Consider the following 22,849-nt stretch of genomic DNA (forward strand, 5'->3'; position numbering starts at 1 on the left):
AATAGCCAATGAATGGAAATGGTGTGAATAGAGAAGCAGGACTTAAACATTAAGCATAAACAGGAAACTTAACAATAACATAATGTAGGAACCTCAACAAACAAAAACAGTTTAAAGACAATTGTTCATTCAACAAGAATCAGAGAAACATGCCTGAAATAGTCAATTGGCAACATTCCTCATTCTGTTCACAATCAATTAAGAGCATTCTTGCAAGTCCACCCGACAGACACCATCTGCCACTGAAAAGAAGAGAAGTTCCTTGTGACAAGATGAAAGCTTGATTTTAAATCTAAAACTTAAATCAATCTAACAATGCTCTTCTAATAGCAACACAAAAACAGTGGGGAAAAGCGTACAAAGTGTATTTGAGATTAATCCTTTTCCAAGGTGAAAGAAGAAAAATCTAAAAGGGAAGAATAGTATACTTATTAAAATATATTCTACTAAGTTAGGAGAGTTGCAAGCAAAAAATATACTAAATTATTGATTGAAAACATTCCATGGATGGAAACATCAAGGGAACCAACACTTATTACAATAAATTTGGAATGCATATAAAAGCAGCTTTGTAAACTAAAAGGAATACTAAAATACAAGTACATCATTGTCAAAATAACATAATTCTGTTAAAAATTGAAAAGTAAGATGAAGCAAGCAGATTATAAGTTCTTAAACATTTCTTTGATGCACCAATAAGGGATAAAAGAAGGATTTATGAATAAAATAATATCCATGTAATGTGATTTGAACCTTCACCACTTGTGTAAATAACAACTACTATTACCACCAAGCTAAGACCAAGTTATTTAGGAATAAGAAAAGGATATTGTTTGACTATGAATTCACCTTGACACATTACTGTTCTCTTCAAAATTATTTATCCTCAGGGCCACATCAAGTATATTTGACTTTAGAGCCACCACAGCAACATGAGATGGAGAGCTGCAATTGCAACAAAAGAATTGTGACAAAAAGTTCACCATTACACACTATAAAAAAAAAAATCTTTCTTTTATATGTACACACAGTACAGGAAGAATGGAAACCCTTCTCAATTATTTATTTTATTATTTTTTTCAAGGAGCCTTACTTTCCAGTTATAGAAGAAAATCGACACAAATTTTAACATGAAATTGTCAAACATTTTTCTAATATCAAATTCATATAAGGATATGATTGTGATTAATCATTTTGTCAGAGATTTAAATAATCAGGAGCACCTCTTTACTTTTATCAATGTCCTCCTGACCATGATTAACCATAAGGCAAGGCAAATGCCAAATAAAAATAATACCTTGGCTTTGGAAGCTGTTTGTTCGGCCACATTTCCCCCAATACCACAAGTTAAGGCAAATGGCAAACAAATAAAAGACTTGGCTTTGGAAACTGTTTGTTCAACTACATTTCCCTAAATTAACTACATTATATTTATTCTTCTATGGCCAACAGTGTAAGACATGAACATGTTTGAAATGGTAGACTTGCAAAACTTAATAATTGCATAATATCAATGAAATAAGTCCATAAAAGGTTAGTATAAATGAAAAAAATCTACTGAAGCAAAAAAAAAAAAAATCAGAATCATTCATATAAAAAGTAAAAGAAGAAATGTGAAAACATTTAGAGTGCATTTGGTAAGATGCAAATGCAAATAGTTCATGAAAAAATGCAGACTTGGTTTGGTTCTGCCTTGATAAATTTTGTATTCTTAAAAAATGTATTTGGTTGTGATGGGTACATACATGAATTCCAAGACAGGAATCTACCATTTTTACATTGATCAACTTTGGGTGCCAAAGTTTGCTTCGAGTTTTCAAAAACAAACTTTGCTCCTATTTTGAATGAAACATGTCAGACAAAACAAATTTACTGTCATTTTCTGTAATAAAAATGCTTTCTTACCAAACACCTGCAAAGCTGAACCTGTTTGCAAATTCGCTTCAGTTCAGCGTTTGCACTCTTACCAAACACAGCCTTACTGAATAGTGAGCCAATTGGAGTATCTCTGGAACTGTAGAAACTAGCAAATCATCTAATATCATATTCATTGTAGTAGCAAATACAATCTCATTTTGAATTTAAAAGAATGCAATATATTAGCTGATGGTTATTTAAAGTAAGAAATAATCCAAGGGCTTATAACCTAACAGGAAAGCTCTTGATGGCCTATAATGGAGGGAGATAGTTCGTGTAGATGACTACAAATAATTGGGATTAAGGCCGAGTTAAGTTATACAGGCCAAGGTTCTTGAGAAGCTGATGAATAGTAACTACTAATGAGCCTTCTGTTTATAGTTGTCCATTTGGTGTTCACCTTCTGTATAGCTTAGCTTAGTGATACAACCATACAACAATACGTATTCAGAATCACAATACATGTGCAAAGCAAACAGAAACATGAATGGCATACCACTTCAACATGTTCGCCATTATAGTAATACTCAAGGCCATCAGTTTTGCACCACTACCATCAGGCGATAAATTTTTTACCAAAGTGCAGATAATCTCAACAACATCAACCCTACAGAAGACAATAAACAATTTATACTGAGAAAATAGAATAGTAAACTATTTGTAAAAAAGGACATGGAAGAATATCCAAAATGATCATAGGGCACAATCAATAAAACAAAATGTGAAGGCTCGATGAAAGTAAATATCTAGAAAATTTTGTAAGCCAGTAAATTACCGTAAACTCTCTTCTATATGCCCACTTGTGCGAGCTGCTTGAACTGGAGATGAATTACCAATGTCCAACAATGAAAAACATACAGCCTACAAAATTACAAACTTAAAATCAGCTCAGGGACAAAACATATTTAAAATAAAAAGAATCCCAATAGCAGCCTCATCCACATAATACATAGACATGATGGTCTATTCTTAAATACAGGTCTTTCTTACTAAAGAACCGAATTGCAAAAAACAAGGCTCAATTCTATCAACACAAACCTGGTTAAGTAAACCCAATATTACCAATCTCCTTATTCATGTGAATGAGGATATTCACTCCAGGTTTTTTGTTTTTTACAAGTAAATATTCAATCCAGATGCAAGAGCTTTGGCTTTTCCAACTAGATGTCTCATATGTGATGATCCCTCCTCTCTACTATTGACGCAGCCAATAAATTTGAGAACCTCTTTCCACTTTTACTCTCCGGAAATCCAATAAGAATGTCATTCTCATTGCCTGCAGTTCCTATAAATTTCTGGTGTGCTAGAAGCATATTACCATGAAACACTTGCCAGATATAATGTTGGTGAAATGGATAGTACTACTTTATCTACTTTATAATGTACATCATATATGCATGGTGAGTGGTAGTATTTTCTGGAGAGCATAGTGTTGTATGTCTAGAGTGGGGTGTGTTCAATATGTCCTCTGTACTCTATTTGGACCCCATGATTTAGTTTGGAATCTTATTCGTCTTTTTCTACCAAAAAAAAATGTGCATGATTAAGCAGCTATGAAGTGTGGCCAACTACATTTGTTGTACTACAGTGTGGCCATGATGTACAAGCATGAAGTCAACACTCGTAGTCTCATAGATTTTGAGGACCTGCTGTTTATAGAACCACATAGCCATGTCAGAATGTGATAATCATGCTAACACCCACAGCTCACAGCCTCCCCAAGTTTCTGTCCACAGCCATTCATCACAACCTCATAGGTAGACCCAAATTTTAAATAATTAGGTAAGCAACAACATTAAGGAGGAACACCGATTGACAAAGCAGGTCAGGATGAAATATCAAAAGCAGAATACCTTGCTAAAGGACGCCAGTCGACAAAGAAGGTCAAGAATAACAAGTACTTCCTCATGTCTGTTAAAATAGAACTCCCGGGCCAAACGCAGGAGCAACACTAACACTCCAGATTGTGCACACTGCACCATATGTGATACATGTCAGGTAAAACCAAAACGAAAGATGGAATAAAAACAATAGTGACAGTTATAAAGAAGAATATTGTATTCTCCATCATCATAATTTACAAGTCCTTTTTTCTAATTAAAAAAAAAATCCGTAGACCATTAACATGGAAACAAATTGGAGGATGAGGCTAAGCATGAATAAATTTTACCAAACCACAACAAGAGAAGTCTAATATAGTTATCCAAATTAAATACCCAGATTAAAGATCACAAAGAAAAATTGAATGTTCAGCATTTAGGCCCATATACCTCCCAACGAACAAGAGCAGTATTTCTTTCAATGATTTTCAAAATGTGACCATGAGTTTGACTAGGAATCAGAAGGCCTTCAACCCCAGGAACATGCAGCGGCCAGTATGTCTCCATGATCTGAGAAATGTTTTCTACATCACCAGGGATCTCAAACAATGTTGATATACCAACTGACTTTTCTAAAAAGTTATACCTGTTGAAATGATAAGCAAAGAAAATAGCATCAGACTACACTGGTAGCCAGAATTGATCTGAACAGTATCCAAGAAATCTTTCAAGAATGAAAAATAGAAAAAATAAATAAAAAAAAGCAGTATACAATATATGCAATTATGGGCTGAACATCCAGTACAGAAAATGGTTTGCATTATTGGTTTAAGCATGAACAATTTTATGTTTGGGGAAGAATGCAGGTTATGGATATGCACTTCCCCAAACCTAGTACAGTCTTTACTTTCAAAAATTAGGATGGAAGCTTTAAAGTAAATGTCTTTCCTCCCTAATCACCACAACGAATGTGTGGATGCAAAAGATGGAGTAACAGAAATTTTCTAGTATTTCTGTGTTTAAAAAAAATAAAAGAAAACGGAAATATAACAGCCACTCATCATTTTATAGTCATCAAATAGTTGCTTCTACAGGATATAAGAATCTCTCCTACCAACACAATATCAAAAAAGTGGTAACCAATCAAGTGGCATTCATCAAAATTTGCCTGGGGGTTTTGATTGGTCAAAGCTCTTCCGGTATTACACCTATACATATTTATGCATATATATTTATATAAGCATCCTAACAAACTGTGACTTCCAACTACCATGAGAGGTGTTCCATGATGTGTCATCTATCCAGATTCCTCATATTAGATTGGCATGATACTTCCAAATCAAAACCCCAGCCAAAACTACATCACCATTTCTGTTAGTAAGCTAGGACACCATCTTTTGCTATTGAATCAACAAACTCGTTAACATCAGTAAGAGCACAAATATAAACAAAGACAGAGAATGAGACACTCTTGGAAAATATACACAGCCTGCCTCATATACGCAACAGTAAAACTAGAAGAATCTGCTTCTACTGTAAAGGGTCCTCCAAAGAAAGAGAGAGAAGACCCTACAATCTTCTACAGGGCAAAAAAATGGAGCCATGCAAACAAATTAACAAAACAAAAACAAAGAACAACCAACACAGAAAATATAAATACATAAAAGAAATTCTACTTACACACATTTAGAAGGCCATGTTCCTTCGCAGAGGGCAGATAAGAAGCGAACCAGTTCAACAGTTCGAAATGGGAACTCACCCTCTAAAGTGCAAAGAAGACACCGAATAGGACCATCTATAAAACTGTCTCTATCCCAAAATTGAACACAAAGTGACTCCTGCACAATAAATGGCAATAACCTCCATAAACTAAGCTAGTTACAGCATAACATAGTGAACGTGAATATCTTTATAAATTATAACAACCAGTATTGTGACCAAACCTCTCCTTGATAAATTTTGCAGAGGATATCCAAAATCAACTTAAGGGTATCATCTTCTATCTGCACCATGAAGAAAGAAAGGATAAGCAAGAAGCATAGTAGATTATTTCAAATATAATAACAGAATTTCAAACCAAAGTTACCTGAAGTGTAATCTCATAAGATGCAATAAATGCAGAAATGAATGTCCTCAAGACACTTCGATAACCACTAATAGGACCCTGCAAGATAATTTCCACAATCAATATGGAAAATTAGCATATGTTCTCTTTTAAGAAAGAAAGCATCTTAATAATACACTAAATTCCATGACCAGCTAATTAAAAAAAAAAGTAAATGCATGTACACAATTCCTTGATAATCCAAACGAGGAAATAAAATTTTAACAGAAAAGAAGACTGATGTATGCAGAGAGTAAAATGATCTAAAATCTATGCTGAAACAGAATGTGCAGGGACCTGCACAAGCCACCTTGAATGTTGAGCAATGAAAACATGGTAATGGAATGTCATAAGAAGTTTTGCTGGTTCAGTCAGGTCTGATTGCACAAGGTTTAAAACTTAGTCAGAATTATTGATATTTTAACATTTCTTTCTGGTTCCAAGGATGACAAGAACAAAGTGCTGAAAAATATCTGAAAAGGATAAACACTTGTGAGATGCTTTAAAAGAAGAACCTTGGCAGACTACCTATCTCCCCCCATGTCTGCATCCTTTGCCTGAGAGAAGGGGAAACAACTGATCACCTCTTCATCCTCTGTCAGGAAACCAGAGACATTTGGAGTCATTTCCTCCAGCTAGCGGGGTATAGGTGGGCTGCTCCAAATCAACTTCAGGACCTGATTCACCAGTGGCAAGGAAAAGGATTAAGCAAGAGAGGCAAGGTGTTTTGACAAATAATTCTGCATGCTGTGCTTTGGGGAGTTTGGGAAGAAAGGAACAACCGCCCTTTTGAGAATAGAGCAAGGTCAAGGCCTGATTTGATCTCACACAACACCTATCTCTGTAATCAGTGGGCAGCCAGTTCAGACAAGTTTAAAGGAGTCTCCATAAATGACCTCAACAGGGACGCCAGTCTCTTCCTTTTCTCCTCCCCCCCCCCACCTCCTTCCCCCCAATCTACAGGAGGCCTCCCCTTAGGATGGAAGAAACATGGACCCTAATCTTCGACGGAAGTGCTTCAAGTAACCCTGGATCTGCTGGTATTGGGGAGCACTAAGGGATGAAAATGGAAACACCTGCTGGGTGTACAGCGGACCGATAGGTACAGCTGGCTCTACTAAGGCTGAAGTGATGGCTGCACTGACAGGGATCTGCTTAATCAACTAGCTAGGCATTCAGAACTTAACCATAGAGGGAGATTCAGCTAACACCATAAAGTGGCTAGGAAGACAGAAGGCTGGACCGTGGAGACTCAGTCACTCCCTAGCAGAAGCAAGGGATTTATTGGCAGCTTCAAATGCAAACCTGCACTGGATCCCAAGGGAGCTCAATGCTCTTGCAGATGGGTTAGCAAAATTAGGTACTCTTTTAGAACTGTACTGTGATAAGATCCCCCCTGTGTAATTCTCAGGGGTCTGATCCCTGTTTTTCTTTCTTTTTCTCCTTGTACACCCTCTTGTGCACCCCTCTTTTTGTTAAATGAAATCAGTCAACTTTTCTCAAAAAAAAATTAAGAAGCTTTGATGGTTCAGTCAGGTTTGATGGGTGTTGGAAACTCCAAAAGAGATGAATCGCTCTCTCTATTACACCAAGGTTTAAAAATTGTCAGAATTTTCGAAATTTCAACATTTCTTTCTGGTTCCAAGGATGGCTGGAACGAAATGTTGAAAAATATCTAGTTTCAGCCCATAATAGGTAGTAAATAGGAGAAAAATCGGATGGTTACGTAAAACACAATTAAAAGAAGGGGCAAGATAAATGGCTAAACATAATTGTAAATCATGTACCCAAAAATATAATTTCAAATATACTGATTATTCCCCTGAAACTTTTGGCCTGCTACATCATCCTGCAAATTTTCAGAAATTACTTTCATTATGACCAAGGTCAGAACACTACTCTGTTATGGGCCCGCGAATAGGATCTCGTCACCGGTCGGTCCACGGGGAAAACCTCCTGTTTTCCCTTGTTCCTCCCTTTTCTTGAGGAACCTATCTTGGCGCCTTAATGGTGATTTGTTCAAGAGATCACCAACTCCTCTCTACTCTGTCTTGACTGAGAATTTTCATGCCTTTATTGAATATTATCAGCTCCTTAAATAGGGGATTACAAGAGATAAGAGTCCTGCTTTTGGGAAGACTCCCCACTAATCTATACTACTGAACAGATAAGATAAGAACACTGAATAGATAAGACTCCCTACTAATCCTACTACTGGAAACAGATAAGATAAGATAAGAAACACTGAATAGATAAGACTCCCTACTAATCCTACTACTGAAAACAGATAAGATAAGAATGTTGAATAGATAAGATAGAACTGTATCTAGCTGGAATTAGATAAGATGAGAACTGAGAACACCCAATTACTGCTGCTGTTGGCGGCTATACTTCTTCCCAATAAACGCGTCCACATCATTACTCCCCTCCTGGACTAAGAGCTTGTCCTCAAGCTCAAAATCAGGATATGTGTCTTGAAACTCAGTCAAAGGAATCCAGGATAGGTGGAATGATTTTGCCACCTAGATCGGGTTCCAATGAAGAGGGTTCATTCTTAGACAGCTGCAGTGAGATACCAAGATTTGACCATGCGTAGCTGCATTCTTTGCCGCGGGCAACTGCAGCCTTAAGGTACTTCTGAGATGTCTTGAACCGTAGAGTACAAAGATTGTGAAGGCCAAGCTGGTTCCACTGAGCTGCATCATCTGGATCCTTTTCTATTGCCTGCTTTAGTGTGTACAGAGCTCGCTCTTCCACTTCCGTCAAATCAATATGTCCAGTTTCAAACGTTGCTGCAATTTCATGATGAGCCTTGCGAACCATGGCAAGTCCTGCCCATGCTATCCGAAGCTCAATTGTTGCAGAGTCCCCTTCTCTGAGTATTGAAGCCATTTCACTCGCAGCCCATGAAAGTTGTTCAGTGGGATCTTGAGACCTTTCTGCATCCTTGATACGATGAAGCGCAACAGCATATCGAGTTGACATGCAATTAGGCTCCAGTTTTGCTGCCTTCTCCAGGCAATTTCCAGCACTTTATGATCACCAGCCAAATAGTATGCATTAGCAAGATTCACCTAGATATGTGCAGCCCTACGATTTGATCTGACTGTAGCTAACAAACACTCTTTCGCAACATTTGCAACCGCAACATGAGGCATACAAGCTCCTTCACCAGCACTTGCCCCCGCACCTGCAACAACTGAACCATATTTACACAAAAGAAGAAATGCGTAATTGATTAGGGCCGCAGGATGGTTTTGATCTTTTAGAATCAAATCTTGAAAACATTTCATTGACGGCTCCAAGCTACCACTTTGAAGATAAGCAATCCCAAGATTTGCAAGGGAATCCAAGTGGTCAGGAGCAATAGACAACAAAGAGGATAAAACCGATATAGCACTTTGTAGATGGCCAGTTCTAATAAGTAATAAACCAAGTGTATTCCAGACAGATGCCTAATAACTGACTGCACTGACTCCTTCAACTTAGAAATAATTTCTCCAAGTTCTTCATGCGTGAGTTCTTTATCGACACAATGATCAATTGCACTTCCTAGCAGGAGGCACTGTGCATGATGAATTTGAACCAAAGAAAGTAACTCAGGCCTGTCAGTCTCTTCCTCACTCCGAAGTAATATTTCTGCTGCCTTTTCATATGTTGGCACTGCCTTCTATGGCTGACCCAACCTCTGGTACATTAGGCCAAGTATAAAATGTGCATGGGCATTTTTGGGCATCTTCCTTGCAACATGAACCAAACCAGTTTTAAGGTTGCTGACTTTTTCCTCACGGGATGCTGGAGCCCCTTGATAGTGTTGATTGGCATCCGTATCAGGCCCACATTCAAGAGAACATTTGCCCTTGTTAATTCTTGAACGACACTTCCCCAGTTTATTTAACCATTTAGCTTCTCCTTCTGTGGCATCAACCATAGCGTCTTTACATACTGAGGTACTTTTCTCCCCACAATTTTCTTCCTTAATGCTCCTGGTGGAATCAGAAGGAGCGATGAAGGCACAGTCATCGTCATCGCTTTCGGGAGGGTCGACGTTGAGGTCAGCAATGGCGACCTTGGAGTAGTTGCTCTTATTCTTCTTTGAAATCTCGTCGATGGAATCCTCGGAACATTCTGGGTGTTGCTAACCTGCACTAGGGCAATGACCTGCTGCTCGCCAGACGATTCTGCCATGTCTAGTCGGCAGTCGGTTGTGGTTGCAGCCCCTTCCAAGTTCCTTTCCTTGCTGGAAAAGTACAACTCCATCAAGCACCTTAATTCTCGGACGTCGTCCTTGATCTCGCGCACCTCCGTGCTTTTTTCCACGATCTTGAGCTCCAGTTCATGAACCCTAGTCTTCAACTGCTCAAGGTCACCCATGAATCGCTCTCTCTATTACACCAAGGTTTAAAAATTGTCAGAATTTTCGAAATTTCAACATTTCTTTCTGGTTCCAAGGATGGCTGGAACGAAATGTTGAAAAATATCTAGTTTCAGCCCATAATAGGTAGTAAATAGGAGAAAAATCGGATGGTTATGTAAAACACAATTAAAAGAAGGGGCAAGATAAATGGCTAAACATAATTGTAAATCATGTACCCAAAAATATAATTTCAAATATGCTGATTATTCCCCTGAAACTTTTGGCCTGCTACATCATCCTGCAAATTTTCAGAAATTACTTTCATTATGACCAAGGTCAGAACACTACTCTGTTATGGGCCCACGAATAGGATCTCGTCACCGGTCGGTCCACGGGGAAAACCTCCTGTTTTCCCTTGTTCCTCCCTTTTCATGAGGAACCTATCTTGGCGCCTTAATGGTGATTTGTTCAAGAGGTCACCAACTCTCCTCTACTGTCTTGACTGAGAATTTTCATGCCTTTATTGAATATTATCAGCTCCTTAAATTGAGGGTTACAAGAGATAAGAGTCCTGCTTTTAGGAAGACTCCCTACTAATCTATACTACTGAATAGATAAGATAAGAACACTGAATAGATACGACTCCCTACTAACCCTACTACTGAAAACAGATAAGATAAGATAAGAACACTGAATAGATAAGACTCCCTACTAATCCTACTACTGAAAACAGATAAGATAAGAATGCTGAATAGATAAGATAGAACTGTATCTAGCTGGAATTAGATAAGATGAGAACTGAGAACACCCAATTACTGTTGTTGCCGGCGGCTATACTTCTTCCCAATAAACACGTCCACATCATACTCGAAACTTAGATCTAAATCCTTGACTTGATATAATTTATTTCACCTCAACTGCTCATTAGAATGTCAATCTTGAAGTGAAAGAAGATTAACAGTTGATTATTGATTTGATGAGAAATGATTTCCCAGGGCCTTGGCAGTTACACTACTGCATTCAGAAAGCTAGATTTATAGTTACTTGTATGAACACCTTGATCGGCTAGTATAAAGACCAGCAGCCAGAACCTGTATAGAATCTGTATCAGAGGCCAAAAGCCCCAGATTTTATCAGTAGTTGATTCTTGATTTTCTTTTTGATAAATAAGAATGATAAATTTCATTAATAAAAACTAGTGCAGTTGCAAGCTTCCCGTGGAGAGGCACGAACTGCGTCCTCTCCTAACATTAGGAAGAAAGACAAAAGATAGAAAATAGATTCAGTCTACAATTGAGCCCAATACAAACTTTCCCTATTTACCCCTTGCTTTGCAAGACCATCAGCCGTAGAGTTTGCTGATCTCCCCACCCATTGTATTCTCACTGTCAAGATTCTTGTTAGGTAGTTGAATTTTTTAATTTCATTCTTAAAACACCACACTATAGATTCCGAATTTTGTAGCCAGCCCACTACCACCTTGGAATCCCCTTCTATTACAAACTATTCCACACCTATCTGCACTGCTAACTGTACTCCCTGGATAGCAGCAGCAAGTTCCACCCTATTAGAGTTTCCAACTCCTATGGGTCCTGAGAAAACAAGAACCACATTCCCACTCTCAATCCTCAATACCCCTCCCACCCCTGACGGACCAGGATTACCAAGACTACTTCCGCCGAAATTCAGCTTCAAGAATCTTTCAGGAGGGGGTTCCCAAGCCATACTCACTTTAGTCTTTATAGATGAACAATTAGCCTCTGCTAACCAATTCCTCCAAATATCATTAAATGAGAATTGATGGAATAGGTCCAGTGATTTTAGCCACAAAATCACCCTATTTAGAATGCAGTCCTTCATCTCTTTTGGGCTTCTCTCTTTCTCTTGGAAAATTCTGGTATTCCTTTCTTCCCACACGGACCAGATCAGCGTTGCTCTTGCACACCTCCACATAATTCTTCCTCTTATGTGACGCCAAGGGAAGAAAGCAGGATCAAAAATCAAACTTGCAGAGAACAATGAGAAGAGCCACTCCCATAACTCTGCAATAAATGAACAAGATGTTGGTAAATGGTTACAGTCCTCACCATGTGACCTGCAAAGAATACACCAAGAAGGTGAGAGACAGAGAAAAGGTCTTCTCTTTTGTAGAATGTCAAAGGTGTTTATTTTTCCATAATACACTTCCCAACAAAAAGCCATAACCTTAGGGGGGACAGGCTTGCACCAAATTTCCTTAAAAGGGAAAGGCTGGTTGGGAGTAGAGATAGACTGAGTAATGAATTTAAAGAAAGAAGCGCATGAAAAGGATCCATTCCGCTGGGGTGTCCAAATTCGATTATCAGGTTCAGAAGGGTCCAAACATACTGTATCAAGTAGGCTTAGTAGATTTGTGAGAGACAATTTCCTCTTCCCTTAAACCTCTACGAAACCCAAAGTCCCAATTTGGTGTTAATGGATCATTCATAATGGAAAAAAACTTTGACACAAAATGCTTTTTATACCTTGAAACAAAGAACAAAGAAGGGAAAAGGTCCTTCAATGGAGCCTCTCCAACCCAAGTATCCTCCCAAAATAGGACTGAGTTACCATTGCAAACATCATACCTAACAAAACTAAGAAACTGAGGAAGAATGCCATCAATAGCTTTCCAAGGTGTTGCCAAGGTTGCCCGCCATGATACTTCTAGCATCCCATCCATTTTTTGAGCGACCATGAATACCACTCACCACCTCATGCCAAAGTCTCTCTCTCTCCACTGGCCACCTCCACAGCCACTTCCCCAACAATGCTTTATTTTTTTTAATCAAATTCCCTAACCCTAATCCCCCTTCCTCTTTATTCTGGCATACCACCTCCCATTTTATCAAGTGATCCTTCTTACTGTCCCCCGGCTCCCAAAGAAAATCTCTCAACTTCTCTAGCTTCTTAGCTTCCCTAGGTGGTATCCTAAACACAAACAGGAAATAGGTTGGTAAGTTAGCAAGTGTGGCTCTTATCAACATGATTCTACCCCCCCAGGATAAGTAGTTTTTACTCCACGGTGTTAACTTCTTTTGGAACCTCTCTACCACTGGACACCAAAAGCTACTCTCCTCCCTAGGGTTTGCCCCTAGCGGAAGCCCCAAGTAGGTCATAGGCCAGGACGACATAGAACATCCTAAGCTTCTTGCTATAAACTCCACCTCCCAATCCTCCAAGTTAACACCAGCTACACAACTCTTTTCAAAGTTGACACTCAAATTTGACAATCTCTCAAAACTTATAACCAGATCCTTGAGATTTCTCACTTTCTCAATATCATCCCCGTCACAGAAAATCAAAATATCATCTGCAAATTGGAGATGGGTGACCGCAATACCATCCCTACCTATTCTCCACCCTTTAATCACATCTTCTCTATCAGCCTTTGAGATCATACTACTAAGCACCTCTGCTATTAGAATGAAGAGGAAAGGTGATAGAGGGTCCCTTGCCTGATACCTCTACAGGCTGGGAAGAAGTCCTCCACCACTCCATTAACCAAGACAAAGTAATGGCAGGAACTAATACATCCAAAAATCCAACTACACCATTTATTCCTAAATCCACAATTTCACAATACTTGTACCAAAAAAATGCCAGTCCACCAAATCATAGGCCTTTTCTAGATCCAACTTACAAACAAAGCCTTTTCTTTTAGATCTTCTCATATCCTCCACGCACTCATTAGCAATTAGGATCTGATCTGCTATTTGTCTCCTTTGTACAAAGGATCCTTGGGCGTGGCTTATTAGGGATGGAAAAACTGCTTTAAGCCTCCAAAACAACACCTTAGCCAAGATTTTATAAATACTAGTTACCAAACTAATTGGCCTGAAATCCTTAGGTTGGATAGCATCTGATTTCTTAGGGACTAAGGCCAAAAAAGTGGCATTGACTCCCGGACTTACTATATGAATCTCTATAAATTCCTAAACAGCATCACATAAATCCTCTTTCAAAATGTCCCAACAATCTTGGTAGAAAGCCATAGTAAATCCATCGGGACCTGGCACCTTAGATCTATCCATCATAAACACTGCCCTTCTGATCTCCTCTTCTTCAATATTCCTTTCTAACCACCTTGCTTTTTCTCCATCTAATCTCAGCTATTCCAATCCTTCCAAAGGCACCCTCTCATTCAAAGTCCTCTTGATTGGTAATTACCTACCCTTCTAGCTCTAATCTAGCCACTAAGTTCTTCCTCCTTCTACCATTTGCCAACTCATGAAAGAACCTAGCATTCCCATCCCCTCCTTAATCCACTTATGCCTTGACTTCCGCCTCCAACAAATCTCTTCTCTGAGTAAAACCTCTTCTAGGTCCTCCAATTGCCTTCCTGATTCTCTATCCTGCTCACTCAGCAACCCTTGGGCTTCCCTCTCATCCATTTTTTTCAATTTGTGTGAATAGGCTCAACTTTTGTTCCTCTACCAAAGTGATCTTTATTCCACTCCTTCAATTTGACTATCAGTCTCTTCAACTTTTGATGAAATTTGATTCATTTCCACTTTATTCCCCTTAACTTCTCGTTAACCACATATTCTCAAACCTAAATGGTTTAGGTCCACTAATTAGGGATTCCACACTGATCTTGATGGGACAATGGTCTGATGTGACCCTAGGCAAAGCTCTAGAGACCAGATTTTTTTTTTATCAGTAACATTGAAATTTTATTAATGATAAAACAAGATTACAACAGGATGGAGCTAAAACGTCTTAACTCCAGTTACCCAAGAACTTTCTAATCTTGTAGTGATTACAAAACAGCCCAAAATAATGTGTCTCTATTTACCCCTTGCCTAGCTAGACCATTAGCCAATGCATCTGCACTTCTCTTTATTCCATTACATTGAATTTCCATGTCCCTGGTTAACCATTTATATTTCCTCTTTTCGTTGTTGTATTTCCACATCATAGCACTGTCCTCTGTCAGCCATTTCACCACCATTGCAAAATCACCTTCTATAACCACCTTTTTGATCTTCATTTCCTTGACCCTTTGAATTCCTTCAATAGCTCCAAGAATCTCAGCCCTCAATGAATCTCCCACCCCAATCGGCCCAGAGTACATGGCTAACACGTTCCCTGTTCCATCCCTTATCACACCTCCAATTCCAGAAGGCCTTGGGTTGCCTATGTTGCTACCATCAAAATTCAGTTTGGTGAATCCAATAGGTGGAGGACTCCAACAAGCTTTTGATAACTTTCTATATAGGCATGAATCTGCAATCTCCTTCCAATTCCTTATCAACTCAACAAATGAAAACACTTTGAACAGCTCCAGTGTTCTCAACCATTGTGTCATTCTAATGTGAATTCTCTCTATAAATTCTTCCATACCTCTCTCTTTACTTGAGAAGATCCTTGAGTTCCTCTCCTCCCACACTGTCCAACATACTGCAGCTCTACCACGCCTCCACATGATTTTAGCCCTTTTAGTTGGCCAATTAGGCATGGAAGAAAACAAGCTTTGAACATTCAAAGGGGGGGTCCACCTGCATCCAAACAAATAAGTAAACCATACCCAAATAGCTTTAACAAACCGACAAGAAATTAGCAAGTGATATCCAGACTCACCATCAAACTTATAGAGAACACACCAATGAGGAGAGAAACAGCTGTCGAGTCTTTTCCTTTGGAGTAGACCCCTTGTATTAACTCTTCCCGAGAAAGGCTTCCCAACAAAAACTCCCAACCTTGGGAGATATAGGTCGACAACACATTTCTTTAACATGAAAAGAAAAGACAGCGAGATGAGAGGGTAATAGTTCTTTGAAAAAGGAGGCACAAGTATAAGAGCCCGTGGGAGTGAGTGTCCAGATTCTGCTATCTGCTTTAGATGGAAAGTAAGGCTATGGTACAGGCAATCTCTGTGTCCCTAACACCTCTTCTCAAGCTTAGGTTCCAACTAAACCCAGAGGGTGAATTAGAAGGAGCAATAAAGGAAGAAATTGATTCATTCTTGAGGGAGGACAAAGCAAAAAGGCATGGAAATTGATCTTTCAGAGAGAAGTCCCCAACCCAGACCTGTTCCCAGAATTTATAAGGGTACCAGAATGCAAGTCATACCTGATCCATGGAGAGAATAAAGGCAAGATGGCTTGAATGGCTCTCCAAGGGGAATCTCTTGTGGCCCTTGCTAGAACTCCTAAATCCCAACCATTATCTGCCAATCCATGTATACTTCCCACCACCTTAACCCACAACCTATCTTTCTCCAGTGAGAATCTCCATAACCATTTTCCTAGTAGTGCAAGGTTCCTAGTCCTAATATTACCAATACCCAACCCTCCCTCTTTAGCTCTACAAACCACCTCCCATTTGACCCTATGGTCCCTCTTCTCCTCCCCCAGCTCCCACAAAAAATCCCTCATTAGCTTTTCCAACCTATTAGCCACCTTCGTCAGTATCCTAAAAACAGACAGAAAATATACAGGAAGGTTAGCCAACGTAGACCTAATTAGGATGATTCTCCCTCCAAGGGACAAATAATTTCTTTTCCAGTTGGCCAGCCTCTTTTCAAATCTCTCCAAAACATGGGCCCAAAAATCATCTCTTTGAGGATTATCTCCCAAAGGTAAGCCCAGGTAGTTTAATGGCTAATTAGACACTGCACATCCCAAAATATCTACAAACTCCCCCATCTCCCCTTCCCCCATATTGACTCCAACTATACAACTTTTTTTTTCAAAATTCACCCTAATATTTGACATCTGTTCAAAGAGTTGTATAGAGAGTTTCAAATTTTTAATCCAATTGACATCCCCACCTTTGCAAAACAGAATCGTATCATCTACAAATTGTAGATGTGTAAATGGTACATTATCCCTTCCAACTCTCCACCCTCTTATAAGCTCCCTGGAGTCTGCTTTAGATATCAAACCCCCTAGCACTTCAGCTACCAATGTGAACAAAAAGGAGGATAGAGGATCTCCTTGTCTGATCCCCCTCAAAGCTAGAAAATAGTCCACCACGGTCCTGTTCACCAAGATAGAATAGTGACAATCCTTAATGCATCCCATCACCCAATTGCACTAGATATCTCCAAACCCAAAATTCATCATCACCTCCAATAGAAAGGACCAATCAACCATATCATAAGCCTTTCCTAGATCTAGTTTGCAGACCACTCCTCTTCTCCCGGATCTCTTGTAATCCTCTAAACTCTCATTTTCTACCAATATCTGATATGTTATTTTTCTCCCCCTCACAAAAGCTCCTTGATTGTTCGAGATGATAGATGGTAGCACCTTTCCGATTCTAATTGACAGCACCTTCGTGATGATCTTATGAAGGCTGTTAACTAGACTGATCGGCTTGTAGTCCTTTGGGTGGCCTTGCCTCACTTGGGAACTAAAGCAATGAATGTGGAGTTTAGCCCTGGGTTAATCACTCCTCTGGTATGGAATTCATCAAATACCAACAATATGTCCTTTAAGATCTCCCAGCAACCCTGATAGAAAGCCATCGTAAAACCATCTAGGCTCGGTGCCTTTGATCTATCCATCGAAAATACTGCCTCTTTTATTTCTTCCAACTCAAATTTCTTCTCCAACCAATCCTTCTCTTCTCTCTTCAGTGTTGGCCAATCCAAGCCCTCCACCATACCCTATTATTCAGTGGCCTTCTATATATATGCTCCTAAAATGATCTGCAAATGCTCCCGCTATTTTTCTCTGTCTTGTGATGTTGTTCCCTTCAATTTCCAATCTAGTAATAGAATTCTTCCTCCTACCACAAGCCAAGGCATGAAAGAATTTAGCGTTCCTATCCCCCTCTATTAACCACTTGCATCTTGACTTCTGCCTCCAACTTATTTCCTCCTTAAGCATATAATCTTCTAACTATTTCCTTAAACTCCACCTATGTTCCTTGTCCTCTTCAGTTAGGCCTTCCCTCCCTTCTTTATTGTCCAGGTCCGCAATTTGTGTGATCGCATGCTATTTCCTTTCCTCCAATCTCCCAAATTCTAGTAGATTCCATTCCTTGATTCTCCCTTTCAGATACTAGAGCTTCTTATGAAACCTCATTCCATACCACACCCCTACTGGTTTGCTCTTGTCAAGATTGTTGGAATAGACCAACAGAAGGCAGTTAGTCAGTTTTACAAGAGGAGGCCACTAACCAGCCACTTGTAATAACCGCCGTCCACTTGTAACAACTACCACCCAATTGGACTGTCAAGATTGTTGGAACAGACCAACAGAAGGCAGTTAGTTAGTTATAGGAAGAGGCCACATCAGCAGCCACTTGTCACAACTGTCATCCACTTGTAACAGCTGTAACAGTCAAGATTGTAAAACTATAAGTAGTAGAGCCAAAAAATGAATAAGGGAGGACTCTTTCAGCATTAAACTCTCTCTCTCTCTCTCTCTCTCTCTCTCGATCTTTCCAAGAATTCAGGAGGTTGGCCCCTCGAAGAGCCCTGAGTTAGGTAGGTTCCTAACAATTTGGTATCAGAGCCAGGTTGACCAACACAAGAAACACATCAGTAGACACCCGAGTGGATCAGATGAGGTCGAGATCCTCGAATGTCTTCAGATCTCAAAGAAATGAAGGAAAGCTTCACTGCTCTCCTCCATCGACTGAAGTAGGGGGCAACAAGCATTGACAGAGGTAGCCCCGAAGAGCGCAGCAATGAAAACAGTCACAGAATAGGGGCGACAACACAAATAGCCAAAATCGACTTCCCCATATTCTCAGGCGGCGACCCAACCCCCTGGATTCTCAGAGCAGAAAGGTATTTCGATAAACATGAAACACCGGGACAGGATAGGGTAGCTCTGGCTTCTATGCATCTTGAAGGGGAAGCTATCCTCTGGTTTCAATGGTACCGAACGGGGCACCCCCATCAAACCTGGGCAGACTTCACGGACGCCATAACTGTCCGTTTTGGATCATCAAGGTTCGAAGATCTTGATGAAAACTTGGCAAAACTGTGGCAAGTGGGATCAATAAAAGAATACCAGATGGAGTTCGAAAGGTTGGCTGTGAGAGTCCAAGGATGGACGGAGAAGGCATTAGTGGGAAGCTTTGTAGGCGGCCTAAAAGAAGAACTGCAACTGGAAGTGAAAGTGATGCAGCCCACTTCGGTCATCAATGCGGCAGCACTAGCAAGATAGTATGAGGACAAGTTCAGTCAAGCAAGAAAGGTGCAGCGACCATGGGGTCCAGAAGCAAGAAGGGAGCAAGAGAGGACAACAGCACCAGACAAGGAGGAAGGAGTTCTTAGCCCAGGCCCACTGGTTCCTTTCAAACGGCTGGCTTGGGCAGAGATGCAAGCCCGCAGAGACAAAGGTCTTTGTTACAACTGTGAAGAGAAATTTGGGTCGGGCCATCACTGAAAGAAACAACAAGCATTTCTCCTCCAAACAGATGTCGAAGAGGAAGACGACATCCCCGATTGTGGAGAATCTAACCCAAGTTAGGAAATACAATCCAATGGCATGCCTGAAATATCCTTACAAACCCTTACGGGACTTGCGTCCCCTCAAACAATGAGAGTTGCAGGGCTGATTCTAGGGCGCCAAGTGTCAATCCTCATAGATAGTGGCAGCTCCCTTAACTTCATAACTCAAGTCTTGGTGGATAAAATGGGACTTCCGGTGCAACCAACAACGACCTTTACGGTTCATGTGGCCAATGGTAAAAGCCTATCTTGCAATAGCATTTGCATGGGCCTACCACTAAAGATTCAGGGTCATCAGTTTGCGGTGGACCTATATCCTCTCCATCTCAGTGGAGCAGACGTGGTGCTAGGCATTCAATGGTTAAGGCAGCTAGGACCCGTGGTCTGTGACTGGGCCCGTCTCACCATGGACTTCACATCAGGAAACTCTACAGTCCATCTACAAGGGCAGACATGCAAAGGCCCAAGGCCCATCAGTCTTGCAACACTGACAAAGCAAAGAGGAGACCTAGATCAGCCCATATTCATGCACATGGACTCAAATTTTCCTACTTAGATCTGCAATCAAATTTTCCTACATTAGACCTTGAGGGCAAGGTCACTCTAAAGGAAGGGAAGATTGTCAAGACTGTTGGAACAGAACAACAGAAGGCAGTTAGTCAGTTTTACAAGAGGAGGCCACTAACCAGCAGTTTGTAATAACCGCCATCCACTTGGACTGTCAAGACTGTTGGAACAGACCAACAGAAGACAGTTAGTCAGTTACAAGAATAGGCCACATCAGCAGCCACTTGTCACAACTGCCATCCACTTGTAACAGCTGTAACAGTCAAGATTGTAACACTATAAGTAGTAGAGCCAAAAAAGGAATAAGGGAGGACTCTTTCAGCATTAAACTCTCTCTCTCTCTCTCGAAGAGCCCCGAGTTAGGCAGGTTCCTAACAGCTCTCTACCCACCACTCTTCAACCTTCCTAATGAACCCCGGATGCTCTAACCACAAGTTCTCAAATCTAAATGGAGCTGGACCCACACTATGCACCTCCTCCTTACAAAGTACAATAGGCCAATGGTCAGAAGTCACCATTGGGAGTGCTCCAGAGTTCAGATTCCCCCAATGTTCTTCCAGGTCGTTTGCAAATAGGAATCTGTCCAACTTAGAGCAAATTGGATTCGTTTGGAGATTGGACCAAGTATATCACCTCTGTGACAATGGAATTTCTTTTAATTCAAAGGCCTCAATGAATTGGTTAAACCTCCTCGTACTTGTGGTGCTCCTCTGCCTAGAACTATTTGTTTCTGCCAAGAATCTTGTTACATTAAAGTCACCTCCTAGGCACCATGGACCTTCCCACAAACCCCTTATGTCTGCAAACTCCTCCCATAATAATCTTCTTTCTCTGTAGTATTTGGCCCGTACACATTGGTTAATACCCATTCAAAACCATCTTCCACTTGCCTAAATTTCAGTTAGACTATGAATTGTCCTACCAATTCCTCTAGGCCTTCCACTACCTCATTCTTCCACAATGTCACCACCCCCCTACTGATCCCCAAGATGGTAGGACCACCCAACTAATCCCCCTACTCCTCTACACACTCCTTACCCATTTGGTATCAAATTCTACTCTTTTCTTTTCCTGTAATAGTACCACATCGGGGTCCATTTTTCGGACTCCTTACTGCTCTTTTCATTGCACTACCCAGTCCTCTCACATTCCAATTTATAATTTTCATTACTATTTTTATGTCCGCCCCTCGCTCCTTTTCCCTCACCTACTTCCTCCCCTCCTCGCCCCTCTAGTTCTAATGCCTTTGTCACTTGCCCCTTCCTTCACCTTGCTTCCAGCCTCACTCATTCTCCTCCACTCGGCCTTGACTTCTTCTCTCTTTTTCTCAAGGAATGCTTTCAGCTTATTTGGATCCTTCAGTTTACACCCCAGTTTCTATACAAATATTGCCACAGAATCCTCACTTGCCAATTCTTTTCTCTCTGATTCTTTCATTTTATCTCCCAGGCCTGTGTCCCCACCTGTGCCTTCTTCCTCCTTGTTGTACCCTAACCTAGTCTCAGTATCCCTTCCTTTTAACCATTCATTCTCCTCCTCCTCCCTCTCTAACTCCTCTCTACCTCTACAACTAATACCCGCCCCCCCTTCTCCTACACAGACTGCAAACTCTGAAATGGGATCGGAATCTGGCACACAGGACACAGAGCAACCATTAGTACCAATAACTGAAAAGACACTGTTACCTTGGTTTAGCTGGAGCGGACTGGAGGCACTGGAGTTAAAAGCTATCGGATCCTGGAAGGTGTGGTTGTTGGAAAGCTCCTTAGTTTGGATCTGTGGAGTGAACCTCCCTGTCTTTTTCGTTTTACAGCGGTCCCTCTCTGCACCCAGTTGTTCGTCCCTCCTTTCTACGTTCTTGCTTTGCTTCAGAGGAGTCATGGATAGTTCTTTACTAACTCTCACCCATTATCAAGCTTTGGTTCAGGAACTTCTAAGTCCAGATCGTCGTTGCCTTCCCCACCCTTGTTCTCCTGTGTATAAGCCGATCCAGCCTATATCCTTCCCCTATGTCTTCTGAAAACAATGTACTAAGGTGCAGGGTTGCAGCCAAGTCCGCCTCTGAAAGTTGGTCTACCTCCGTACTGCCTATGCTGGACTGGTCGTCCAAGTCCTCTTCCAAATCTGGGTCTTCTAGTTGGTAGTTGGCCCAGCCCTCATCAACCCCTTCCTTTTCCGTGCCACCCTCTCTTACATATCTGAGATTCGGTCGATCTTTCACTGAGCTGCTTCCTTTTGAATGCTCAGGCACTGATCTAGGGACCCATTGCAGAGGTTTCATGTTTCGCCAAGCCAAAATAGGGCCTCCTGTAGTTTTCCCATTCTAGGCACCCCAAGATGGAGCCGAGGACCAACTAACACCCCTAATCCTCCAAAAACTTCTTATCCATCTTCCATCCAGTTCAGAGAGCTTTGTCTCTTGCACCAACACAATATTAGGCTTCTCTCTTGTGAATAAATCCATTATTACCCTCCTTTTCCTAGCACTTCCCAATCCTCTCACATTCCAACTGATAATCCTCATGGACACACTTTCAATAAAGTCCCTCTTGAAGTCAACTCCTCACCTAGAGTTGATTCTTTAAATTTTGTTGTTAGAGAAATGGGTATTAGTGCATTACATTACTCCCACAAAAAATCCCACACACCAT

At 40.6% G+C, this 22,849-nt stretch overlaps 1 protein-coding gene and 1 pseudogene across 4 annotated transcripts in view; both read right to left on the minus strand.

Annotated features, from left to right (window-relative positions):
* The window catches only part of LOC148851304 (nucleoporin (DUF3414)), a 101,647-nt gene that overhangs the window by 41,037 nt on the left and 37,761 nt on the right, over window positions 1–22,849 (minus strand). For all 4 annotated transcript variants that reach the window (XM_088947787.1, XM_088947786.1, XM_088947788.1 and 1 more), the window contains 9 exons: window positions 5,824–5,901; window positions 5,681–5,740; window positions 5,418–5,575; window positions 4,188–4,383; window positions 3,771–3,890; window positions 2,693–2,778; window positions 2,414–2,524; window positions 850–945; window positions 154–242 (listed from right to left, as the gene is read on the minus strand). In XM_088947787.1, the coding sequence (XP_088803913.1) occupies window positions 154–242; window positions 850–945; window positions 2,414–2,524; window positions 2,693–2,778; window positions 3,771–3,890; window positions 4,188–4,383; window positions 5,418–5,575; window positions 5,681–5,740; window positions 5,824–5,901 (994 nt within the window). The remainder of the gene's footprint in view (window positions 1–153; window positions 243–849; window positions 946–2,413; window positions 2,525–2,692; window positions 2,779–3,770; window positions 3,891–4,187; window positions 4,384–5,417; window positions 5,576–5,680; window positions 5,741–5,823; window positions 5,902–22,849) is intronic.
* Window positions 8,323–10,215, minus strand: LOC148851305 (uncharacterized; annotated as a pseudogene).

This window comes from Nelumbo lutea, chromosome 5 (genome assembly GCF_056320005.1).
Source record: "Nelumbo lutea isolate HS-2025 chromosome 5, American lotus-T2T, whole genome shotgun sequence".
NCBI lineage: Eukaryota > Viridiplantae > Streptophyta > Magnoliopsida > Proteales > Nelumbonaceae > Nelumbo > Nelumbo lutea.